The sequence below is a fragment of the Bison bison genome, unplaced genomic scaffold (genome assembly GCF_000754665.1).
Source record: "Bison bison bison isolate TAMUID 2011002044 unplaced genomic scaffold, Bison_UMD1.0 scf7180017864469, whole genome shotgun sequence".
Classification (NCBI taxonomy): Eukaryota; Metazoa; Chordata; class Mammalia; order Artiodactyla; family Bovidae; genus Bison; species Bison bison.
Window position 1 is genome coordinate 6,999,502 of NW_011495030.1, and position 24,942 is coordinate 7,024,443.

At 36.0% G+C, this 24,942-nt stretch overlaps 1 protein-coding gene across 7 annotated transcripts in view; it reads right to left on the reverse strand.

Moving 5' to 3' along the window:
- Positions 1 to 24,942, reverse strand: part of RFX3 (regulatory factor X, 3 (influences HLA class II expression)) — a 333,454-nt gene that overhangs the window by 258,828 nt on the left and 49,684 nt on the right. For 2 of the 7 annotated variants that reach the window (XM_010860696.1, XM_010860695.1), the window contains one exon: positions 6,672 to 6,720. The exons of 4 other annotated variants lie outside the window; for them this stretch is intronic. In XM_010860696.1, coding sequence (XP_010858998.1) covers positions 6,672 to 6,702 — 31 coding nt within the window. In that variant the 5' untranslated portion in view covers positions 6,703 to 6,720. Of the gene's footprint in view, positions 1 to 6,671; positions 12,628 to 24,942 lie in introns of those variants that run through there. One more of the 7 variants, XM_010860698.1, reaches the window with a different exon arrangement.

The window sequence follows — 24,942 nt, forward strand, 5'->3', positions numbered from 1 at the left end:
GACAGAGTTGGTGATGGACAGGGAGGCCTGGCGTGCTGCGATTCATGGGGTTGCAAAGAGTCGGACACGACTGAGTGATTGAACTGAACTAAATACATATTATCTATGGAAAATGAGATAGGGATATTAGTTCCTTCCCTCTATATAAAATGTGTTTCTTGTATAATCAAGAAAAACTATTTCAAATTACTATAGTGACTTCCCTGATAGCTCAGTAGGTAAAGAATCCACCTGCAAATCAGGAGACCCCGGTTCGATTCCTGGGTTGGGAAGATCCGCTGGAGAAGAGATAGGCTACCCACTCCAGTATTCTTGGGCTTCCTTTGTGGTTCAGCTGGTAAAGAATCTGCCTGCAAAGCAGGAGACCTGGGTTCAATCCCTGAGTTGGGAAGATCTGCTGGAGAAGGGATAGGCTACCCACTCCAGTATTCTGGCCTAGAGAATTCCATGGAGTCTATAGTCCTGGACTTGGAAGGAGTCGGACATGACTGAGCAACTTTCACTTCCACAGTGACATGATGAGGGAAAATTTTACTATAAGAAATTCTCAACTTCAAAAGATGGTTAATATCAAAACTGCAATGAAGTATATCACCTCATACCAGTCACACTGGCCATCATAAAAAAAATCTACAAATTATAAATGCTACAGAGGATATGGAGAAAAGGGAACTTTCTTGCACTGTTGGTGGGAATGTAAATTGATAGAACCACCATGGAGAACAGTATGGAGAATCTTCAAAAAAAAAGGGGGGGGGGGAATAAAACTATCATACAAGACAACAATCCCACTACTGAGCACATATTCTGAGAAAATAATAATTGAAAAAGGCACATGTACCCCAATGTTCATTGCAGCACTATTTACAATCACCAGGACATGGAAGTAACCTGAATGCCCATTGACAGATGAATGGATAAAGAAGTTGAGGTACATATACACAATGGCATATACTCAGCCATAAAAAGGAATGAATTTGAGTCATTTGAAATGAGGTAGATAAACCTAGAGCCTGTTATACAGAGTGAAGTAAGTCAAAGAGAAAAAGAAATATCGTATGTTAATGCATATATATGAACTCTAGAAAAATGGCACCGATGAACCTACGTGCAGGGCAGAAACAGTGATGCAAACATAGAAGATGGTCTTGTGGATACAGTGGGGGAAGGAGAGGGTGGGACAAATCAAGAGAATAGCAGTGACATATACATATCACTATGTGTAACAGAGCTAGTGAGAAGCTGCTATATAACACAAGGAGCTCAGTCCCGCACTCTGTGATGATACAGACAGGTGGGATGAGGTGGTGGGTGGGAGGGACACAAAACGGAGGGGATAAATATATACTTATGGCTGATTCATGCTGTTGTATGGCAGAAACCAATGCAACATTGTAAAGCAATTATCCTACAATTAAAAAAAATAGATGGTTATATATCAAAGGACCTCAGTCTAGGATCTTCCTCTTGGCCCTCTCTCATTTTCCTGGCTAAAAATCCAACTTTAGATACAAATCCACAATCATTAGCTTTGTCAAAGGTTCTGTGAGAAATTGAAGAGTGACTGACAAAGACTGACAAAGTCTAAAAGCTACATATATATACTTAGAAAAGACAATCTGTTCTGGACTCAAATTCTGTATTATACCAAGATGCCTATTTTTCGTATAATGAGACACATTAATATACACCTCAACAATTCATGCTAAATAAATACAAATATTCTTGCACCTCAATCTACCCATGTATGAAGTGAAATAACCTAACATTAACAATGTCACATAATAGTTTTAACAGTATGGTAAGGAAAAAGTCCTTGCTCAATACAACAATTATTAGCCTGATATTTACCAAGCTCTCCTCTTACACAATCATAAGTAAGTCAACATTTAAAAAACAACAATATAACATTTAATGTCCAATTTTACTTTTTTTTTTAATTTTATTTTATTTTTAGACTTTACATAATTGTATTAGTTTTGCAAAATATCAAAATGAATCCGCCACAGGTATACATGTGTTCCTCATCCTGAACCCTCCTCCTTCCTCCCTCCCGAAACTAATAAACTTGTTTATTCACATCACTTAATCACCTCATTCTTTGTACACCTTAACTGAGCTGGGATTTCACAGAATCTCAGAGCTGGTATGTTACCTCTCACCTTCTCAGGCTCAAGAATAGTACTAGGGGCTAAAACAAGTCCTCAAACAATATGTTAAATCACTAATTACACTAAGACATGATAATAGTTAAGTTATACACTACAAAAGTCCACTAACAAAAAAGCTCCAAAACACTGTTATTTTTCTTTCCATTCCAAGTACTCATACCTCTATTTCTATAATGAGGAAGAATTATACTCAGATGACCACTTAAACAATCAGTTTCCTAATAAGCAACATATTTTACTGTATGTACAACAGAGAATTACATATGCCTACCAATGCCTCTTTATATTCTTTGACGTATTTAATGTTCCCACAGAATGATATTTACTTGTAAAATGACAAATTATTGTAATCTACAAAATACATTTTTTCCCAGTGAGTTATGACACCCTTGAGATTTACTATTTCTTTCCTATTTTCTTTCACTAATATTCATTTAAAATGTACAGTGTAGTAGTAGTACCACAGCTGCCTTTAATGCAGTAATTTGTAACTTGCCTTTTTATGTCATTCTATACAGTAAATAAATGTAAATGCAACTCATGGGGTGAATACTTCCTAAAATATAATCATGCAAAATATCAACAATATGTTTAACAATTTAGTTACAGGTTTTGATTCTTATATTTTATGTCATTATGTCAGTGGTATTTAATGCAAAGTAAGCATTTAGCAATTTACACAGGAGAAAAATTTCAAGTTCATGACTGCTATAATGAGAAAAAATGCAAAAAGATCTATTTAAGCATCTTGTGAAATTCTTTTTCATATAATTTAAAACTTTTCAGGTAGTTTTGAAATCTCACTATTCTAATAAATGTTATATGATATTTATAAAGATAAGAATACACTAGATGATTTACAGGGTATAGGGTCTCTCCTCAGGGGGTTTACAGTCTAAGCTACATAGCAAAACATAAGTAACAAACGTTTTTAAACTTTGTAGCAATGTTAAATTTTTAAAACTCTTGAAAGTACATCAGAGAATAACAATTTTCATTTCATGAAAACATAAATTGAGTTTTATGTTTCTTTATTAAACAGTATAGTTCACAAGTTTTTTTCATTTAATCCAATTTCCCAATCCTTCAAAACAATCTTAACAGATACTGTGTTAGTAAAACAGCATTTTTTATTCATCCTAAAGCCCACAGAATACGCTTTGGAGGAAGGTAGAATGATTTTAACATCACCGTGTAAAAAGCCATCCAATAAGGTTTAGTCAAATCGACAACTAAGCACTTGAAATCCATCTACCAGTCCTCCCATCAAAAAGATAAAATTTAAGAACTATTGCCCTTTCAGGGAATTGGTTCTGGCTAGGAAGAAGTACAATGAAAATAGTATTATGCTAGGTCAAATTTTTTTTCAAAAATTCACTGCAATTACAATTATCACTGACAAATCTTAAGAAGTTGAAGTATAAAGTACGAATTAACAAGAATGTACAAAAGACTGTACAAAATGTTTCAGTGAACAGCAAATGCAAATATTAACATCTTTATGAAACACAATATCAGGTATTTACAGTTTATTGAAAATAAATTCTCATCCAAATTTACATTTGCTTTGCATGTCAAATTTTGCTAATATCTGCATGAACATACCTGTATAAGCTATTTTATTGTTTTATTTTGGTTTTAGAAATAACCATTTGGAGAACATCTGAAAAGAATAACATGTCCTATATCATATATTAAAATATTTATTTCTGTGATAATAAATAAGTTGTTAGAGTAACATAAGTGAACTTTTGTGTTTCCCAATTCATAAATCAATTGGTGCTTATTCTATTTCTGAAAATAAAAGAGGGGGGAACATTCACTAACTCATTTTATGAGGCCAGCATGATTCTAATTTTTTTTTAAATGACAAAAATATTATAAGAAAATTTAATCAATACCAATATTTCTCAAGAAAACAGACACAAGTATGTCTGTAACAAAATCCTAAGAAATCAAACCAGTAACACATAAAAAGTGTAATAAATCATGATAAAAATGGGACTTATCCTAGAATTTAAAAGCTGTTTAATATTAGAATATCAATCAGTGTAATTTACCTGATTAACAGACTAAAATACAAAAAGACAAATACACCGACACATATATCATGAATTGATTTTCAATAAAGGTGTCAAAGTAATTCAATGAAGGAATTAAAGTGCTTTCAACAAATGATGCTGAAAAAATTGGATACTCATATGGAAAGACATGAAACTTACATTACCCCATATATAAAAATCAACTTAAAATGTATCATCAACCTAAAGAGATGATAAACTTCAAGAAGAAAACAGACAAATTAAATGACATTAGGTTAGACAAAATTTTTAATACTCTATAGAAAGCCCAAAGAAAGAAATTGATAAATTAACTTCATCAAAGTAATACTTCTGTTCTTTGAAAAGACACACTTAAGAAAATGAATAGGCAAGCACATCAATGTGAGGGGAAAAACCAGCAAAACATATTTTTGATAAAGGGTTTGTATTCAGAATATGTAAATATCTAAAAATAACTCAATAAGGAGAAAAAAACATGATTTTGGGGACATGTGTAAATCTATGGTTGATTCATGTTTATTTTTGGTAGAAACCAATGCAATACTGTAAAGAAATTATCCTCCAATTAAAAATAAATAATTTTTTTTAAGTAAATGTAAATGGTAAATGGATACTTTACAAATGGGGATATGTAAATGACCAATAAGTGTATGTGAAAATGTTCAACATCATTAGTCACTCTCTGCAATACAAATTGAAACTGCAATAAACTACTACTACTACATACTCAATGTAACTAGAGCTAAAATTAAAAACACTGTCAATACTTCTATTAGCAAGGATGCAGAGCAACTGGAACTCATACATTACCAGAAGAGATGCAAAAATGGTACACTTGGAAAACAGTTTGGCAGTCACTTACAACATTAAAATATTCCCTCATTATAAGACTCAGCAATCTTTCTCCTACTCATTTACCCAAGTGAAACAAAAACATATGCTTATATGAATACTTGTACCAAACGTATATAATAGCTTTATTTATGATAGCCAAATCCAGAAATACTCCAAAGATCTATCAACTATTAAACAAAACAAAAATTGTGGCACAGCCATACAATGAATAGGAACAAACTACATGATTCACGTACAGATACAATCTAAAAAAAAACAGGTACAAAAACTGTACACTATGATTCCATTCTAGAAAAGGCAAGACAACAATGACACTGAGCAGAGATGTGGCTGCCAGAAGCCCAAGAATGAGGTAAAGGATTGATTTTAAAGGCTCATAAACAAGCTTGCTGAGGTGATAGAAATGTTCTTGTTGGGTGATAGTGGGTGAATTATATGTAAAATATGGCTCAATAAAACCAATTAAAATCACTCAAAAATATGCTGAAGACATACATTAGTAAGAATGTCTGGTAACTTACCTATTCAAGAAATAACTGCAATTTGTTTGATTTGAATATGTAAAACTCCAAATGCTAAAACACCCCAAACGGTTATCAGTGGAAAAGTCAGTCACTCTAGCATCCCTATGATTTCTATGCCTTTTATCACTTCATTTATATTTGCAAAGAAACTATACTAGTATATGAGGACCGGCTTATTAATTAAGACATTTATTCTAAAGGACACTTTAATAAAATAGAAAACTAAAAACATGTAACTTATTTTTTCCCAGAGTCTTTCCCTTATAAATCACAGTATCAGTGGTCTGAAAGTGTCTTAGTATCTCACTTCTAACATCCTGCCAATCCTTGTCTTAAACTTTATCTCCTGGCATGTGCATTATAAATCAATACTTATTAACGCATCAATCTGAGTATATTACAAGTCACATTAAAATATTCCTAAAGAGTAACTACAAAGAAAAACGTAATATTCCTGTATTGCCAGAGCTTATACTACACCTGAAAAGAGAAGGCATACATACAGGACACTTTTATTAACAATACAATATATATACCAAAAAATATATATATAAAAGGACTGGAAGACTGTTAGGGTAAGAAAGAAAGCAAAAGTGGACTTTTATTTGAGATATAAGGGACTTTATCATTCTTGAACATGGATATGAAAAAAATGAACACGAAAATGACATAGATGTGACTATGTGAACAACAATTTCAACAGAGAAAGACTTACTTACATTGGAAGATTAGAAAAAAGTACAAGGTAAGTTGGAAAAATAGGGTTTATTTATCCAAGCAACATTTATTGAGTACATATTATATGTCAGGCACAGTACAGAAATGGAGCATTTTGGGAAGAAATTCTAGTCTTAGGAATTTGGTCTTTTTACTCTGTAGCCAATGAAAGTAAGAGAGTTCTTCAGAGCTCATGGCAATTTCACATATATTATCTCAAACAATCTTCACAAAAAATGATTTTGTAGAATGAGGAGACAGAGACTGGGAAGGTATATGTTTATGCTTAAAGTACTACAACAACAAAGGAGAGAAAAAAACCCAGATCTTTCTACACCTACCTGAGTGCTCCTCTGTTGCTCCATTCTCCATACTATTATGCTCTTTTTCCTCAAAAAAACAATAAATCATTAAAAAAAAAAAAAAAAAACAGCATGATGTGATAAAAGTAGTATTTTAGTCAAATACATATGGTGGTGATGTACGAGTTGAATTAGAATGCACAGAACCTGGTAGCAAAGAGATCTAGTACTCTAATAATCCAGGAATAAGTGGAAGCCATAGGAATGAAAGTCAGTCAGTATCTGTAAGACTACACAAAGATTCAACTAGGTATCTTATTTGAAATGCCAAGAGACTAAAAAATAAGCAGAAGACTAGTAGAGCCACTTACAAAACTGAAATGTCATAACAGATCTGTTTTGTTGAGGAAATCATCTACTGTGGTCAAATTATTTCCCAAACACAAAGATAAACACATTATACAAGTCTCTACAACTAAAGCCAGAATAATGCAGGGTTTACTGCACTTGGATCCTTTATGTACAGATATTTGTAATTTATATTCTAAACAGTCCAAAACCTCCAAAAATCCCCACGGGTATCTACAGTCACAAAGCCCAGTAAGAGTTATATGCCCACTTTCTGGAAACTTTTAAAATAGTTGATACACCTAAAACTAAGGAACAAATAAGTATCTGTTTAATTAACTATCACTGAGTCAAGGCTTTCTTCCAGGAGATCAGAGTTATTTACCAGTAATAAGTAAATTCCTATTCAAAAGCATGCAACTTAGAAAGTATTTTAAAATTTATTAAAAAATCAAATCTATCTTACCTCTTAGTTGGAAATTATTTCTCAGAGCAGGGCTATATGTGTAATCTTTCCCAAGATTCTAAAAAAATCCCATTCTTTATATTAGTTTAGAGACAACAGCATCGGACTGGTAGCTCTTTAACAGCTATAACTTGAGATCCAACAGATAAGCTAGTTCTTAAAAGGGGATAACTGGCGTGCTGAGTCCCTGGGTTGCAAAGAATTGGACATGACTTAGAGACTGAACAACAAGAGAGAGCTGGGGCCAAATAAAATCCTATGCAACCCAGAGTGGAAAGAACAGAGGTCAATACTGCACTTTTGCAATGGCCAGTAGAGGCTGCCAATGTACAAAGACCTATAGGGCTCCCCTCCACCTCACAAACATACAAGTGTTGCCACCAAAACAAAACGCATGTCCCATGGCATAGTATGAAGCCCAGCATTCTGGGCTCCTCAAAGAATATTATTCAACGGCAATCACCAAGTATCTTTTCAACCATAGCTTCTGGGCATGTGTTAAACAAACAAAGGAACTGCAGGGTATTTGGAGTACTTTTGAAAGATGATCACACTTAGCCACTCTCTGGTCAAAAGAAATCACGACGTGTTACACAATTATCTTTCCAGAAGTGATCCTTCAGATTTTAGAAACATGTGAAAATGAGTATTTTCACTGAAAAAACAGTTTGCTTTATGGTCTTAAAATTCTCGTTTGAATAGATGTATTATTTGACTTCTTCAAATAAAGGGAACAGGTTAGAGCTGAAGGAATTTTCAGTTACTGAATACAGAGTCATAATTTGATCTATAATTTGTAAGTATCAATCTTAAATTACCAATCCTAACATGCTTAAAAGGAACTTCCTCACATTCAGCAGTCAGGGGAGATTCTGTCCGTCTGTGCCCCTCACCCAGAGCCAAGAACACAGATACTCAAATATACCAAGTGGCAATCAATTTTTAAAATTCATTTCATGAATCTGCTCAAAAATTTGAAGAATTATGTATCTGGCCCTTTTGAGTTCCACAACACTGCTATTTCTTGTAGAGAGGAACTCTGCTGTCAATCACAGCTCCCTTTTGCCACGCAAATATGTGCTGCAGCTTTCACTTGTCACTCCTATTATATGTAATGTAGGCAGCTTAGCACTAAATCAATTTAAGGAACTGCAGAAGTTAAATACATACATTATTATGATGATGACAGAAAAGGCAATGAATGTCTTGCAGCTCCATTTGCTTTCTTTGTTAAGAAAGAAAAAGCTAATTATCTGCAGCTGTCAACCATGAAGACCTAGACCTATTTAAGTCAACATTAGCCTTGGACAACTGAAAACATTTCTCATATTTTTGCCCAATTGTTTTCTTTTTCTGAAAAAACATATCTCATTATGAAATATTAAACATTCTGAAGGACAATGTAAAAACAAGTTGCAAAATGTAAGAATAAACATTTGTATCCCTTTTCAAAACCAATTCATTTTAATACTCAAAAAACTGACTGCCCATTCTCTAATTAGTGTAGTCAAAATTTCAAAAGATACCAACCCTCTACACATAAATTCATATTAAAAAAAATTCAACTGAAACCCCACAGACTAGTGGTTGCAATGAAATTATGTTAAGATGATCAAAGGAGAAATTTTAGCCATTTATTCAATGAAGGGAAAGAAAAACTCATTCCAAAGTTAAAATCCTGATAAATAACAGAAAATTCACACTGAATTACCACCTTCTATGTAGTATCACGTAGTCTTTTATCTATCAAACTTACGTTTTTCAATCTAGTCCCATTAAAATCCAAAACTGAATAGCTAATTAATTTGTATATTTCTTATCCAGAAAATATCAAACAAGAATGAAAAGAATACTCTTAATTAAGTTAAAAAAAATAACTATATAACCTATGGAATAGTATACAAAGGCCATTATTCTTGATTATGAACATAAACATTCTCCGCATTTGCTCTTACTGAGTTTTCAGTGATAAAACATTATTCTTTTATTTCTTGTGAAGAGCTCTTCTCGCAAGAATACACTTAACAGTATTTTAAAATTCCATATTAAAACACTATGCATTTAGCTTTCTAGAGAATTAAACCTATGTACCCCCTAATATAAGCAAAATCAACATAGATAAATTGAAATTCAATCACATAAGGAAAAAACCTAACAAATAGCCTAAAAAAATTAGTTTTACAAATAACAGCTTCACGTTTAAGTCCCTAAACCAGCCTTAAAGAGAAGTCTTTTCTAACTACATCTAACCCAGCACTCCTCCCTTCCATCTAAAGGAATCACTATTCTATTTTCAGGAGATAAGGGAGAAAAGGTCAAGAATCTTTAATGGCATAAAAAGCAAAGTCATCTCAGATCCAAAGACTCACATGTGGAAATGGCTAAGCTACAGACACAGACATGGCCTGTGCGATAGGTAAAGAAATAGTACAATTAAGGACCAAACAAACATGAAGTAAAATTTCTACTGTCCCTTAACTAGCAATTGACAGGATCAAAATTCCATTGTAACTCTGCCAACAAAGCCCAGGTTCTTTTCATAACACAATACTATCCCCGAGCAGAATTCTTCTCTAACTCTACATCTTAAAAAATCTGTACCTATCAAGATTGAGCAATGGTTGCCATCCTGTACAATTGATGATGCTGGTCAGAGTGTTATCCAAATGCACAAAGCAGAAATGAAAAAATATGATTGGGAAACAATCCTTTGTCTTAAAATGAGGAGGATAAGATAGGTGACCCTCCAGGGTCCTTTTAGCACTAACATTCTAATATAGTTTTGATTATTTATCTTGCTAAGACATTTAGGAACAGATAAGAAGCCTCTGGCTATTTCTTTCTTACTTTCTGACATCTATTCAAGGTAACATTATAATTCCCAGCTGATTATTTTATAAAAACCTAAAAATAGTATCTACAACTAATACAATTCTCACAACTCTGTTAGAGGGATTATCATCATATACAGGTGAGAGAAACTAGGTTCAAGATTGTGGTAACTCGGCACAAATCACCAAACTACTAAATAACAGAGTAATTCCAAAGGCAGGTCTGCCCTACTCACAACTCAGGACACTTCCCATCAGGCACTAGAGGCCACCATAACAACAGGGTCTATTTGTACATCATCAGAACTTTGTTACGTGCTCCTCTTTTGGTTCTCAAAACAGCCCTGTAATGAAACAAGGCAGGTAATAGTAGTATTCTGGCCTCATTTTACAAATGAGAAAACTGAGACTCAGAGAGAAATTTAAACCACTCGCTGAAGGATCCTTCAGAGTGATGTCAAAGTCTTAAACACAGGCTTCCTGACTCCAAGTTCAGTGTTTCTTTTGTCATTGTAATTTTTATTGTCAATTACAAGTTGGCTTTAACGTATCTTTAAAACACTTTTATGCCTACACTATGTAACCTGGTCTCTCCAACTCTGAAGTCTACTCAATGGAACTGAGCCCATGAAGGCATCATGTTTACACTTACATGTGACATAACTTACATTTCCAATACAGAATTTATTTTCCAAAGATATCTGCCTATGACTGTCAAAAAGATTTCCACTCAGATTTTGAATGATCAAGAACAAGGTTCTGCACATTAGAAAAATCCTACTTGAATCCCACCAGAGGAAATAAAAAAAGATGCCTAATTTGCGAGTTTGTTAAATTATAAATCAGACTTCTCCTTGCTTATATCCACTTAATAGGACAGTCAGTAGTACCGCCTTCTTGTCATTAATTCCTCAAAATCTTTCTACCCAAATGCACTGACATTACCGAAGGCCAGAATGATCTCATTTAGTAAAGCAGCTTCTTGCCCTTTCATTAGGCCCTATCTAAATTACGGTATAAAGACATAAGGCCCTGTACTTGTGACTGGTTCATGATAAAGGGCACTAGCTGGTCCTGTGGCCTGATGAAGTCTGGGGCCACAGAAGGTTCTTTTTTGGACTTTATCATTCCAAGAACAGGCAATTCATTTTGAGCCAGAAAAATAAAATATAATCTTGGGCCATCTGGTTCTGTAACACTCTATATTTGTTTAGAAAGGTCACTGTTGTCAAGTTATTGACTGTTATCTCTGGATTTGACAGGAAGAGAGAAGTTTCTGAGAGCAGGCCAGGAATATTAAAGCACCGTATATTAAGGTGTAAAGTAGTGTTTAAAAGCTTGGGCTTTGATATTAAACAGACACAGTTCAAATCCTAGCTCCACTACCTACTAGTTAAGTGGCCTTGGGCAAGGCAGCAGTTTTCTTAATTCATTTTACCCATCTATAAAACTTAAATAATAACATTCTAGAGGAATATTTGTAATAACATTACCTAACACTTGCTGCGATTCATGGGGTCGCAAAGAGTCGGACACAACTGAGCGACTGATCTGATTTGATCTGATCTGATAGATCACTAGTCTATAGTTACCATTCAAAACTTATTCAGCAATTATTATCTGTTAACTTTCATTTCCTTTTACTCTAGTTTGGTGTGAAACTAAAGTTTCATTGCTGTTATTAAATCTTTCTCCAGACAACAAAGTGAAATTTAAATATAGACTTACAATTTATGCTATGCACATAAAATACATGAATTTAGAGCCTATCTTTAACAAAACTTCCAGTCTGTCTTAAGCATTTAAGCAATGGTCACTCCTTTTTAAAATAAGATTTATAGCAGCCATTACTTTGTTAGTAGAATGACAGAGTTACTGTGTCACTCAAGAATGAATACTAAGCAGTATCAAATCTGCATCCGAAATTCAGTGAGTCTAGCACAGCTGTTTTACTGAATAACTGTTCCAGTATCTGATGTTGTTATATGATAGTTATTTTCTTTGTATTAGGTAGTTTTCTATACATGTTTCATAGTGGTACTATGACCCAACTATTGCAGTAACAAGAAAATCCAGAGTTGATACAGATAGCTTATTTATGCCCTTCTCCTTTGGGAGATTAGCAATGTGGCTAAAAATATACAAATAATTAAAACATATACTTAGAAAAGCAGCTCAATCGAAACTCCATCCGGAATGTAGCCAAACAACACTGTTTTCAGTTCAGCAGGCCAGATTCCAGACTGACTTACATAACACCTTTTGTAGCTCACATCATGTGCACAGATGCTCAGTCATGTCCGACTCTTTGCAACCCCATGGACTGTAGCCCACTAGGTTCCCCTGTCAATGGAATTTTCCAGGCAAGAATACCGGACTGCGTTACCATTTCCTACTCCAGGGGATCTAACCCACGTCTCTTGCATCACCTGCATTGACAAGCAGATTCTTTACCGCTGGTGCCATCTGGGAAGTCTTGTATCTCAATGATGGGCAAATATTTCACCTGCACTTTGGTAGGAATAGCCATCATGATGTGTTGAATTGTATTAACCCTACATTGTCTAACTGCTTTCTCCCAAATCAAAGTATGCCCTATAAACTGGATCAAGAGTTATAGTCTCAGGCTAGGAAGCAACATTTCTATCTTTTCTACTTCAACTATCAGCTGCTATGCAGTTTCCTGCTTGGTGTCAATGAGAATAGGTCCATCTCCTCCGTGAGCTGTTGGGTGGGTTCTCTGCTTTCTCCACATTGACCTAAAAAGTCAGCTGCTGCTAAGTCGCTTCAGTCGTGTCCGACTCTGTGTGACCCCATAGACGGCAGCCCACCAGGCTCCCCCATCCCTGGGATTCTCCAGGCAAGGACACTGGAGTGGGTTGCCATTTCCTTCTCCAATGCAGGAAAGTGAAAAGTGAAAGTGAAGTCACTCAGTCGCTTCCAACTCTTAGCGACCCCATGGACTGCAGCCCACCAGGCTCCTCCGTCCATGGGATTTTCCAGGCAAGAGTACTGGAGTGGGGTGCCACTGCCTTCTCTGCCTAAGAGGTCTAGAAGTCATCAAAAACAAATCTCAAACTTCAGGTTCCAGTCAAGATTACTCACAGATCAACAGAAAGAAGTCTAATATTCAAGTATTGAATTAAGGGCTACAAAGGTAAGGATCACAGAAATTGATAAGCTTACACAGAAAAATATCACAATATATGAGAAACTCTCTTGACCAGGCTTAATTTACTCAGCTTGTTAACTGAACCCACATTCTCCATTTCCTCTCCCTCTACAGGGACAGATGCCCACAGTGTGCTGAAAACTCACAGAATGTAGCCTACTCTCTGGTCCACCCCTTACAGTCTTGCTCCCCAATGCTGAGTGTCTCTTCTCCCCAAATCATCAGTATTTGCTGATTAGGGGAGTTTTATTGTTCCTGTAATTAATTTAATTATCTACTAGACAAATAGTAAAAGCAAAACAAAAGCTAAAGTATCTTTAAAAACTTCTTCAAAAGCTTTGAAAGACTTAATAAAGGCAAGTCACTATGTAACACTGGTGTTAAAATAGAGAAAGATAAGAGAAATATAAAAAACTGACGAAAATCATAAAATATAGAACAATGGCTCTCAAACTTTAGCTCGGAGGCCTTATAAAAACAGATTGTAGAGCCCCACGCTCTTAGTTTCTGATTCAGTGAATCTGGAGTGAAAACAAAAATTTGCATGCTAAGAAAGTCCCATGTGATGTTGATGCTGTTCGTCTGGAAACCACACTTAGAAAACTATTGCTTTTCAATTCTCTAAAGTTTTAATCTATATTACAAAAACAAAGTATAAACTGAAAATGATTTGCTATAAATGTAATAGATTTAAGAAAGACGCATTGTTCCAGTCAGCACACCCATTCAAAGGAAAGGCCTTGGCCCTAACCCAAAGACATTTATGTTTTGAGTTAAGACGTTAGTGGAACATATACATCATCTTTTATGAGCTGTACTGACTTTTTCAATTAATGGACAAACTATAAGAAACAAACTCATCAGAAGAGACCTCCTGTCAGATACAAGTGATAAAAGTATTACCAGAGTCTAAAAATCCCTTCCCAGGTGGCTTAGTGGTAAAAAACCTGCCTGCCAAGCAGAAGACACAGGTTCAATCCCTGGGGCGGGAAGATCCCCTGGAGTAGGACATGGCGAGCCACTCCAGTATGCTTGCTTGGAAAATCCCATGGACAGTGGAACCTGGTGGGCTACAGTACATTGGGCTGCAAAAAGTCAGACGTGATTTAGCGACTAAACAACAACAAAAATCCCTTCATCTTCACTATTTGTAAAAGGAAAATTCTAATGTGTAGAACTGGTTAAAAAATTTGCTAAAAACACAAGCTTACAGTATCAGTAAAGCCTTTAAAATAAAAATTTATGTATCACTATCTAAACTTACTTATGAGATTTGTGCATTGGAGGATTAGAAACATAAATTGTCAGCCAAGTGGCAGAGTTCAGCCTTGAATAGAGATCTGTCCTCATATTCAAAGTGGCTTTTCCTCCAACCTTACAACATGGCAGTATGATCTTTGGAAGAGTTCAAGACAAATTAGAAACAACATTTGGCTCCCAATCAATCTACATGTCTGCAAAATAGAAACTGCCAAAATTAATTCAGCTATTTAAAACTAGATGAACTATAAGCATTATATCTGCTGTTTTGAATAAGACTGTAAGCACACCCAAAGGCATACTTACTATTAAATGGCTAGTTTATTCAATATAGGGCATTGTAAGAGAGCTGGTCTACCCACACTGAAGCAAAGTTTTTGGCAACACAACACTGTTTAGGCAAGAAATTTGTGGAGAATAGATGACAGAAAAATTCACAGACGGATGCAGTAGGGTGAGTGAAATGAAGAACACCATGTTCAGAGAGCATCAAAGCAACAGCCTAGGTATACGCTGAAGTAATGCATCTGAGGATGTGGCATTTACAGACTGCTTGGAAACAAGATAAGCTACTCAGTGACAGCAATCACCATTATGATCATGCAAGCTTACCGTTTTAGAAATTAGAGGTACAGAAAAAAGCATTTTATCTTTGCCTTAGAAGGTGCCGATGTGTAATGTAGTATCATATGAATTGCAAAAGTAAAGAGGACCATGTTTGATAAAGTATGAAGGAATTCAAATGGCCAGTTTTACACACTCAATGTAATATGTTTAGAACACTAGCCTCAATTAGTATTATAGTATTTGAGGTCAGGGAACAGTTTGTGAAGATTTGCAATAACTATTTTGTTTCTTTAGAAAGTGATTCAAAAGTAAATAAAGGCCTAACATCATGTTAGCAGTAAGCTATAGACCTAGAAATGGTTAGGGTGGTCACTACAAGACAAAACCAAACCAAAAACATAAAATAACAAGTGTTGGTGAGGATGCAGAGAAAGTAGAACCCTTGTGTACTGTTGGTGGAAATGTAAAATGGTGCAGTTGTTATGAGAAACTGTATGGAAGTTACTAAAAAAATTAAAAACAGAATTATCAAATGATCCAGTAATCCTACCTCTGGGTATATATACAAAAGAACTGAAAACAGATCTTGAAGAGATATTTATACACCCATCTTCTCTACAGCATTATTCACAATAGCCAAGAAGTGGAAGCAGCCTAAATGCCCATTAATAAATAAATGGATAGGATGGGTTGGGAGTTTGGGATTACGAGATGGAAATTATTATATATAAAATGAATAAACAAGGTCCTACTATATAGCACAGGGAACTATATTCAATATGCTGTAATAAACAATGGAAAGGAATGTGAAAAAGAATATATACATGTGTAAACTGAATTACTTTGCTGTGCAGCAGAAACTAACACAGTATAAGTCAAATATATCTCAACTTAAAAAAACCACTGAAGAAAAAACTATCACTTCAATAAAATAAATTTTAAAAAATAAATGCATAAATAGTATACATATAAAGTTAGCATACCTGGGAGCTACTGCAGGTTTGGTTCCAGACCACCACAATAAACTAAATATTGCCAACAAACTGAGTTATGTGATTTTTTTGGTTTTCCAATGCATATAAAAACTATATTGACACTATACTACAGTCTATTATATGTGCAATACCACTGTGTCTAAAAGATGCATATATCTCAATTAAAAGATACTTTATTGCTAAAAAATATTAACCATCTGAGCCTTTAGTGGGTCATAACTTTTCACAATAGGAATATCAAATCACCATAACAAATATAATAATGAAAAAGCTTAAAATACTGGGAGAATTATCAAAATGTGACACAAAGACAAGAAGTGAACAAATACTGTTGGAAAAAATGGCACCAACAGATGTGTTTGATGCAGGGTTGTCATAAACCTTCAATTTGTTAAAAAAAAAAAAAAAAGTGCACTATCTGAGACACACAATAAAATGAAGTGCAATAAAATGAGGTGTGCCTGTACAATGGAACATTATTTAGACTCTAAAGAGAAGGCAATCCTGTCATATTCTACAACACCCTGATGACACTACAGTATGTGAAATAAGACACTCACAAAATCTCAAACACTGAAAGATCCTATGTATATGAGATATTTAAAATAGTAAAATTCTTAGAAAGTGGAACTGTCATTACCAGAGGCTAAGGGGAAGGAAGAAATTCTTCAAGGGTGTAAAGTTTCAGTTCTGCAAGCTGAAGTTCTAGAGGTCTGTTGTACAACAATGCACATACAGTTAGCGTGCCGTACTTGAAAATGGTTAGTCTGGTTAGAGAAAAGCCGAAGAAATAAAAACATCTTGAAAACTGCTAAGTTCACAGGAAAAGTACTGAAAACGTTCACTCTAACTTGCTTAAGAAATAAAATAATCTCACAAGAGTAGATTCAATATTAATCATTATAATCTCAGTAACACTAATTCCTATAAAATTCTAGGAACCTATGACTTACATTTGTTACTTCTAATGGAAAGACATAAGGTATATCAGAATTACTTGCAGGACTTTTAAAATAATTCTTACTCTCACCCAGAGAGATGCTCCCAGTAGAGTGAGCTATCAATACTGAGGCAACTGTGCCATATTCTTCAACTGTGCTGGGACTGAAAACAGATTGAGAATTATGTTTTTATTTAAATCAGTAATAGAACTATTCAATTTAATCACTTTTCCTATAATAAGAAAATTACACGTAGTGTTTGATATAATTAAACTTTCTTCACACTATGAAGCTAAACATGTGTTCTATTTTCTGAATGCATACGGAAGACATTGTAAATGTGGCTGTTTGAACAATGAACAACCTTTGTTATGAGATCGCATATTCATTTGGGCTGGGCACCGATGGAGAGCAGAATCAACAATATATGGAAAATGCAGGCAGAAATACCTCTCAAGACTTCTGAAATACTGTGTCCAGAACATTACTCTTTTTGACAGCCCTTTCCTATGTGCATTTATCTCAATGCCTTTTTGCCATGATCTCCTCTCTTCCCCAAAGCACTTTTCTAACTATTTCTTTTCCATATTTAGAGGAAGATGAAGAACTAAACTTCCAGGGAAAAAAAAAAGAGTATCTCTCATATCCATGTGTTGCTGTTTCATTTCCAAGCAAACAAAACTACATTTTAAGAACCCAGGGTTAATTGAATCTTTTCACACTAACTTCACTTCAGTGCATTTTTCTTATACCATATTTTAAATCTAAAGATAAGTATCCAATAGTACCGTAAAATTAAGCATTGACCTATATTCTCTATTGGTAACATTTTCTTAAAGATTATATAAATATGCTATTCCATGGAAATTATACATTAATAACTTCAATTCTATAAGGGTATATTTGAGCTCTACAGTACCTTTTTATCATTTCCTGCCTTGTGTTAAATAGATACTGTCTAGTGTACTTTTTTCATTCCTTGGTTGTTTCTTTCACTACAATGTTTTATTTTCTTAGTGGTTGCTCTGGAAATTACAATTATCATTTTAATTTAAAACATTCTGGTCAGAAATGGTATGGACATAACAGAAGCAGAAGATATTAAGAAGAGGTGGCAAGAATACACAGAAGAACTTTACAAAAAAGGTCTTCATGACCCAGATAATCACAATGGTGTGATCACTCACCTAGAGCCAGAATCCTGGAATGCTAAGTCAAGTGGGCCTTAGAAAGCATCACTACAAATATAGCTAATGGAGGTGATAGAATTCCAGTTGAGCTATTTCATATCCTAAAAGATGATGCTGTGAAAGTGCTGCACTCAATATGCCAGCAAATTTGGAAATCTCAGCAGTGGCCACAGGACTGGAAAAGGTCAGTTTTCATTCCAATCCCAAAGAAAGGCAATGCCAAAGAATGCTCAAACTACTGCACAATTGCACTCATCTCACATGCTAGCAAAGTAATGCTCAAAATTCTCCAAGCCAGGCTTCAGCAGTATGTGAACCCTGAACTTCCAGATGTTCAAGCTGGATTTAGAAAAGGCAGAGGAACCAGAGATCAGATTGCCAACATCCACTGGATCATAGAAAAAGCAAGAGAGTTCCAGAAAAACATCTACTTCTGCTTTATTGAATATGCAAAAACCTTTGACTGTGTGGATCCCAACAAACTGTGGAAAATTCTTCAAAAGATGGGAATACCAGACCACCTGACCTCCCTCTTGAGAAATCTGTATGCAGGTCAAGAAGCAACAGTTAGAACTGGACATGGAACAACAGACTGGTTCGAAATCAGGAAAGGAGTACCCCAAAGCTATACATTGTCACCCTGCTTATTTCACTTATATGCAGAGTACTTGATGAGAAATGTTGGATTGGATGAAACACAGCTGGAATTAAGATTGCCGGGAGAAATATCCATAACCTCAGATATGCAGATGATACCACACTTACAACAGAAAGCGAAGAACTAAAGAGCCTCTTGATGAAAGTAAAAGAGGAGAGTGAAAAAGTTGGCTTAAAATTCAACATTCAGAAAACTAAGATCATGGCACCTGATTCCATCACTTCATGGCAAGTAGATGGGGAAACAATGGAAACAGTGACAGACTTTATTTTGGGGGGCTCAAAAATCACTGCAGATAGTGACTACAGCCATGAAATTAAAAGACGCTTGCTCCTTGGAAGAAAAGTTATGACCAACCTAGATAGCATATTAAAAAGCAGAGGTGTAACTTTGCCAACAAAGATCCATCTAGTCAAAGCTATGTTTTTTCCAGTGGTCATATATGGATGTGAGAGCTGGACTATAGTAATGAGAAACACTGGGCTGGAGGAAGCACAAGCTGGAATCAAGATTCCCGGGAGAAATATAAATAACCTCAGATATGCAGATGACACCATCCTTATGGAAGAAAGTGAGGAGGAACTAAAAAGCCTCTTGATGAAAGTGAAAGAGGAGAGTGAAAAGGTTGGCTTAAAGCTCAACATTCAGAAAACGAAGATCATGGCATCTGGTCCCATCACTTCATGGGAAATAGATGGGGAAACAGTGGGAACAGTGTCAGACTTTATTTTTGGGGGCTCCAAAATCACTGCAGATAGTGACTGCAGCCATGAAATTAAAAGACGCTTACTCCTTAGAAGGAAAGTTATGACCAACCTAGATAGCATATTGAAAAGCAGAGATATTACTTAGCCAACAAAGGTCTGTCTAGTCAAGGCTATGGTTTTTCCAGTGGTCATGTATGGATGTGAGAGTTGCACTATGAAGAAAGCTGGGCACCGAAGAATTGACGTTTTTGAACTGTTGTGTTGGAGAAGACTCTTGAGAGTCCCTTGGACTGCAAGGAGATCCAACCAGTCCATTCTAAAGGAGATCAGCCCTGGGAGTGATGCTAAAGGTGAAACTCCAGTACTTTGGCCACCTCATGCGAAGAGTTGCCTCACTGGAAAAAGACTCTGATGCTGGGAGGGATTGGGGGCAGGAGGAGAAGGGGACAACAGAGGATGAGATGGCTGGATGGCATCACCGACTCAATGGACTTCAATTTGAGTGAAATCCGGGAGTTGGTGATGGACAGGGTGGCCTGGCGTGCTGTGATTCACAGGGTCACAAAGAGTCAGACACGACTGAGCGACTGAACTGAATTGGTGCTTTTGAACTGTGGTGTTGGAAAAGACTCTTGAGAGTCCCTTGGATTGCAAGGAGATCCAACCAGTCCATTCTAAAGGAAATCAATCCTGAATATTTCATTGGAAGGACTGATGCTGAAGCTGAAACTCCAATACTTTGGCCACCTGATGTGAACATCTGACTCATTGGAAAAGACCCTGATGCTGGGAAAGATTGAAGATGGGATGAGAAGGGGACGAGAGGATGAGGTGGTTGTATATCACTGACACAAGGGACATGAGCTTGAGTAAACTCTGGGAGTTGGTGAGGGACAGGGAAGCCTGGCATGCTGCAGCCCATGGGGTTGTGGAGAGTCGGACACGACTGAGCAACTGACCTGAACTGAGTCTGGATTAACACTAAAATTTTAATAACTTAAAACTTGCCTCCAATATGCCTCTGTTTCCTTGCATTTCTATTATTATTGTAAAACTACTTCTCTATATGTTATAATCTCATCAATTTACCATTGCTCTCTATTTCTTCATGTTTACTGTCTAGTATCCTTTTGTTTCAACTTGAAATATTCCCCATAATGTTTCCTGTAGGGCAAGTTTGCGAGTGACAAACTCAGTTTTTGCATATTTGTAAATGTCTTAATTTCTCCATCGTTGAAAGAGATTTTAGCAACATGACAGAATTTCTGGTTAACAGTCGTTTTTTCCCTTCAACACTTTGAAAATGTCTTCTAGTATCCATGGTTTTTGATGTCAGCTATCAATATTTTTCTTTTGTTGCTTTTAAGATTTCTCTTTCACTCTCATAAATTTGACTATGATGTCTAAATTTGATTTTGATGTCTATGGTTTGTCTATATTTGGGTTTATTCTACTTGGAGTATACGAAGTTTCTTTAATGCATAAATTAATATTTTCCTAGCAAGTGTGTGATGTTTTCTGTCATTATTTCTTTTAATATTCTTTTTGCCCCTTTTTTTTTCCACTCTTCTCCTTCTAAGATTCCCATTATGTGTATGTTGATACACTTGCAATGTCCCATAGGTCTCCTGAACTTGTGTTCACTTTCAATTCCTTTCTACTCCTCACACTGGATAATTAGTCAACTACATTCAAGTTGACTAATACTTTCTTCTACCAACTCATATCAGTTACTTGAGCCCCTTTAGAAAATTTTTCATTTTTGTTACCATATTTTTAAACTTCAAAATTGCTATATGGTTCTTTTAAACTAATTTCTATGCTTGTTCGTATTCTCTTTGGTAAAATAACAATTTCACACTTTTCTTTAGTTATTTACACATGGTTTCATTGAGTTCCTTAAACATATTTACAATAGCTGACTTAAAGTCTTTGTCTTTTAAGACCAAATCTAGACTCCCACAGGGCTACTTTTCTGTTAGGTAAAAAGTAAAAGTAAAACTTTTCTGTTTTTCACTTTTTCCCATGTATGTAGCACACTTTTCTATTTCTTAAAATCCCATAATTTTTGTGTTGAAAGCTAGCCATTTTAAATAATACATTTTAACAATTCTGGTATCAGAATCTTCCACAGTGCCCCACTGAGACTTTTTAATCACTAGTTCTATTCTTTTTCTTGGCACTGCTTATTTGTTTAGTACTTTCATGAACTAATTATATATCCCTGTATTATGTGGCTACTGAGTTATTTAAAAGCAGAGACATTACTTTGCCAACAAAGGTCCATCTAGTCAAGGCTATGGTTTTTCCAGTAGTCATGTATGGATGTGAAAGTTGGACAGTGAAGAAAGCTGAGCACCGAAGAATTGATGCTTTTGAACTGGGGTGTTGGAGAAGACTCTTGAGAGTCCCTTAGACTGCAAGGAGATCCAACCAGTCCACCCTAAAGGAGATCAGTCCTGGGTGTTCATTGGAAGGACTGATGTTGAAGCTCAAACTCCAATACTTTGGCCACCTCATGTGAAGAGTTGACTCATTGGAAAAGACCCTAATGCTCGGAAGGATTGGGGGCAGGAGGAGAAGGGGACAACAGAGGATGAGATGGCTGGATGGCATCACCGACTTGATGGACATGGGTTTAGGTAGACTCCAGGAGTTGGTGATGGACAGGGAGGCCTGGCGTGCTGCAGTTCATGGGGTCGCAAAGAGTTGGACACAACTGAGCAACTGAACTGGACTGGAGTTATTTCAGGTTTTTATTTTTAAGCCTGGCTTCCTGGATCAGTATAATTTAGTGATCAACCAATGATTGGTCAGAAGATTTCTTTAACTGCCTGTGTATCTTCCACCCTTTGCCAAAGCAACGCCTGTGAGAAGTCACACCTTTTAACTTCAGGTAGCTTTTAAGACGGCCATAGCTTTCACTTCCTTCTTGCACAGAGCCTCAAAATCAGCCAGAGGTGGATCCTCTCCTTTCCTGGGCATATGCAAAGCCTTGTACATCCTATAGTCTTTTGGGTATCTTAGAAATACTTGGAACGTTTCAAAGTTCCCTATGGTTGTTGGCTAATCCTCAAGGCTTTCCTTTTAAGTTCCTGGCCAGGGTGTTGCTTGCCCCACCAGAAATCACAGCCTTAAAGGGTGGAGATGTTGCCAAGAGTGGCTACTGTTTTAGCAAAGTCCAGAGCGTGGGCCTTTTTTCCCCCCAACAGAGCTGAGCTCTGAGTCAAGTGAACAGCCAGTCTCTCTCTGAGAGCTGGGTTTTCCCAGGCAGCTGCAAGTTCGGGCAAAATATTAACTGTGCTCTAGATATGGTGCTTTTCATGGACCTCCAAAAGTGGTCAGATCTCTCCATTGTCAACAATGTTGTCAGCTTTTGCTATACCACAAGCTGGGTAAGGAGGGAAAACGGGAGAGTACACAAATCAGACGCCAATGTCATCATCCATAGTTCAGTAGTTTTCTCTCGGACAGACAATTTTTAGTTCATCCTCTGGCTAAGATCAACAGCCATAATTCTGAAATGGTTGATTTTAGTTGTGTAGCCCATGTTTTTGTTGTGTTATACAGAGAGGGAGTACACTGAGGCCCTCAGTCCAGCAATCTAGAAGCCAATCAAGCTCTGTAATATTATAAATCTATCTTCATGTATTTTTTAAAAACAAAAAGCATTTTAACAACAAAATTGTTTTTAAAATTATACTTATAAGCATTTAGATCACTGGTGCTCATCTCTAGTAGAAACTTATAGAACATTTTGCAATTTTTTTATTTTTATAATTTTTAAATTATAATTGTAGAATAAAATATACAATATTTACAGTTAAATAGGAAGAAACTGGTCTGTGAGAGGAAAAAGATAAACTGCATAAGTAATGTCTCACAGTAGTATATCTTTCCTGTTAAGTAATATGTGAATGATCAGAAATAAAGGTGAGTCCATGTCATAGTTTTACTCTCAAACCAAAAGGCCCCCCACGTCTTTTTGGACAAGTTCAAGAAAGGAAGAAAGACTATTCTATCTTGTTCTTAACTGGCTGCTGCTACTGCTGCTTCTAAATCGCTTCAGTCGTGTCCGACTCTGTGCAATCCCATAGACGGCAGCCCACTAGGCTCCCCCGTCCCTGGGATTCTCCAGGCAAGAGCACTGGAGTGGGTTGCCATTTCCTTCTCCATCTTAACTGGCCAACCTGGACCAAATCCAATTCAACTTGATAGGGATAAAAAAAAAAAGCCACAAAAGACAGAGTGTGAAACTCAACAAAGAAGAATCTGACATCTGAACCAAGGAAGCGACCCTAGCTCCTGAAACTTCTTTGAAGAGACTCAGCCCAGAAATAGGGTTTACCTCAGGTTTATCCAAGTATCCTGCCAAACCTATGCATTTAAGAGCTTCTGGAAAGGAAAGTTAATCATTACTGTCATCTCTCTTCAACACTCCTGGATATTAGCAAACCACAAAAAGACCAAAACTGTCAAAATGGGCCAAGAAAGGGAGACAACTTTGAGCAAGATTTTTCTTTTCAAGTACACCTCAAGCTTCTCAGGCTTTTCTACTGTTGTGCAACAAGCCACTCCAAAGCTCTAACTCTGTTGCATTCTGTTTGTTAAGTAAAGAAAGTGAAAGTCTCTCAGTCGTGTCTGACTCTTTGCAACTCCATGGACTATACAGTCCATGGAACTCTCCAGGCCAGAATACTGGAGTGGGTAGCCATTCCCTTCTCCAGGGGATCTTCCCAATTCAGGGATCGAACCCAGGTCTCCCACATTGTAGGCAGATTCTTTACCAGCTGAGCCACAAGTAAGGCCCAGTCCAAACTGAAAGAAAAAAGAGTTCACAAGGGTGTGAATACCCCAGATATGGTTCATTGTAACCACCATCAACACAATAGACTATTAAAACATTAAAGCCAATGTTCAGATGACTAGAATGGGAACAACCACAAGAATCTATAAATGGCTAGAGTTAAATGAAGACTTGGCAATTATAGTCAAATTTTATTCTATTCCTTTCCATTCTGAAGGTCAATCTAGGTTCTGTGAGAATCTTGATTATAGGCAGAAGGAAATGAACCTGAAAACCAATTATAAGCCATAGGACCTTGGACAAGTCTTTCATTCTCTACAAGCCTCAGCTCAACTGTAAAATGTAAAATCATACAGGTCTTGTTTATG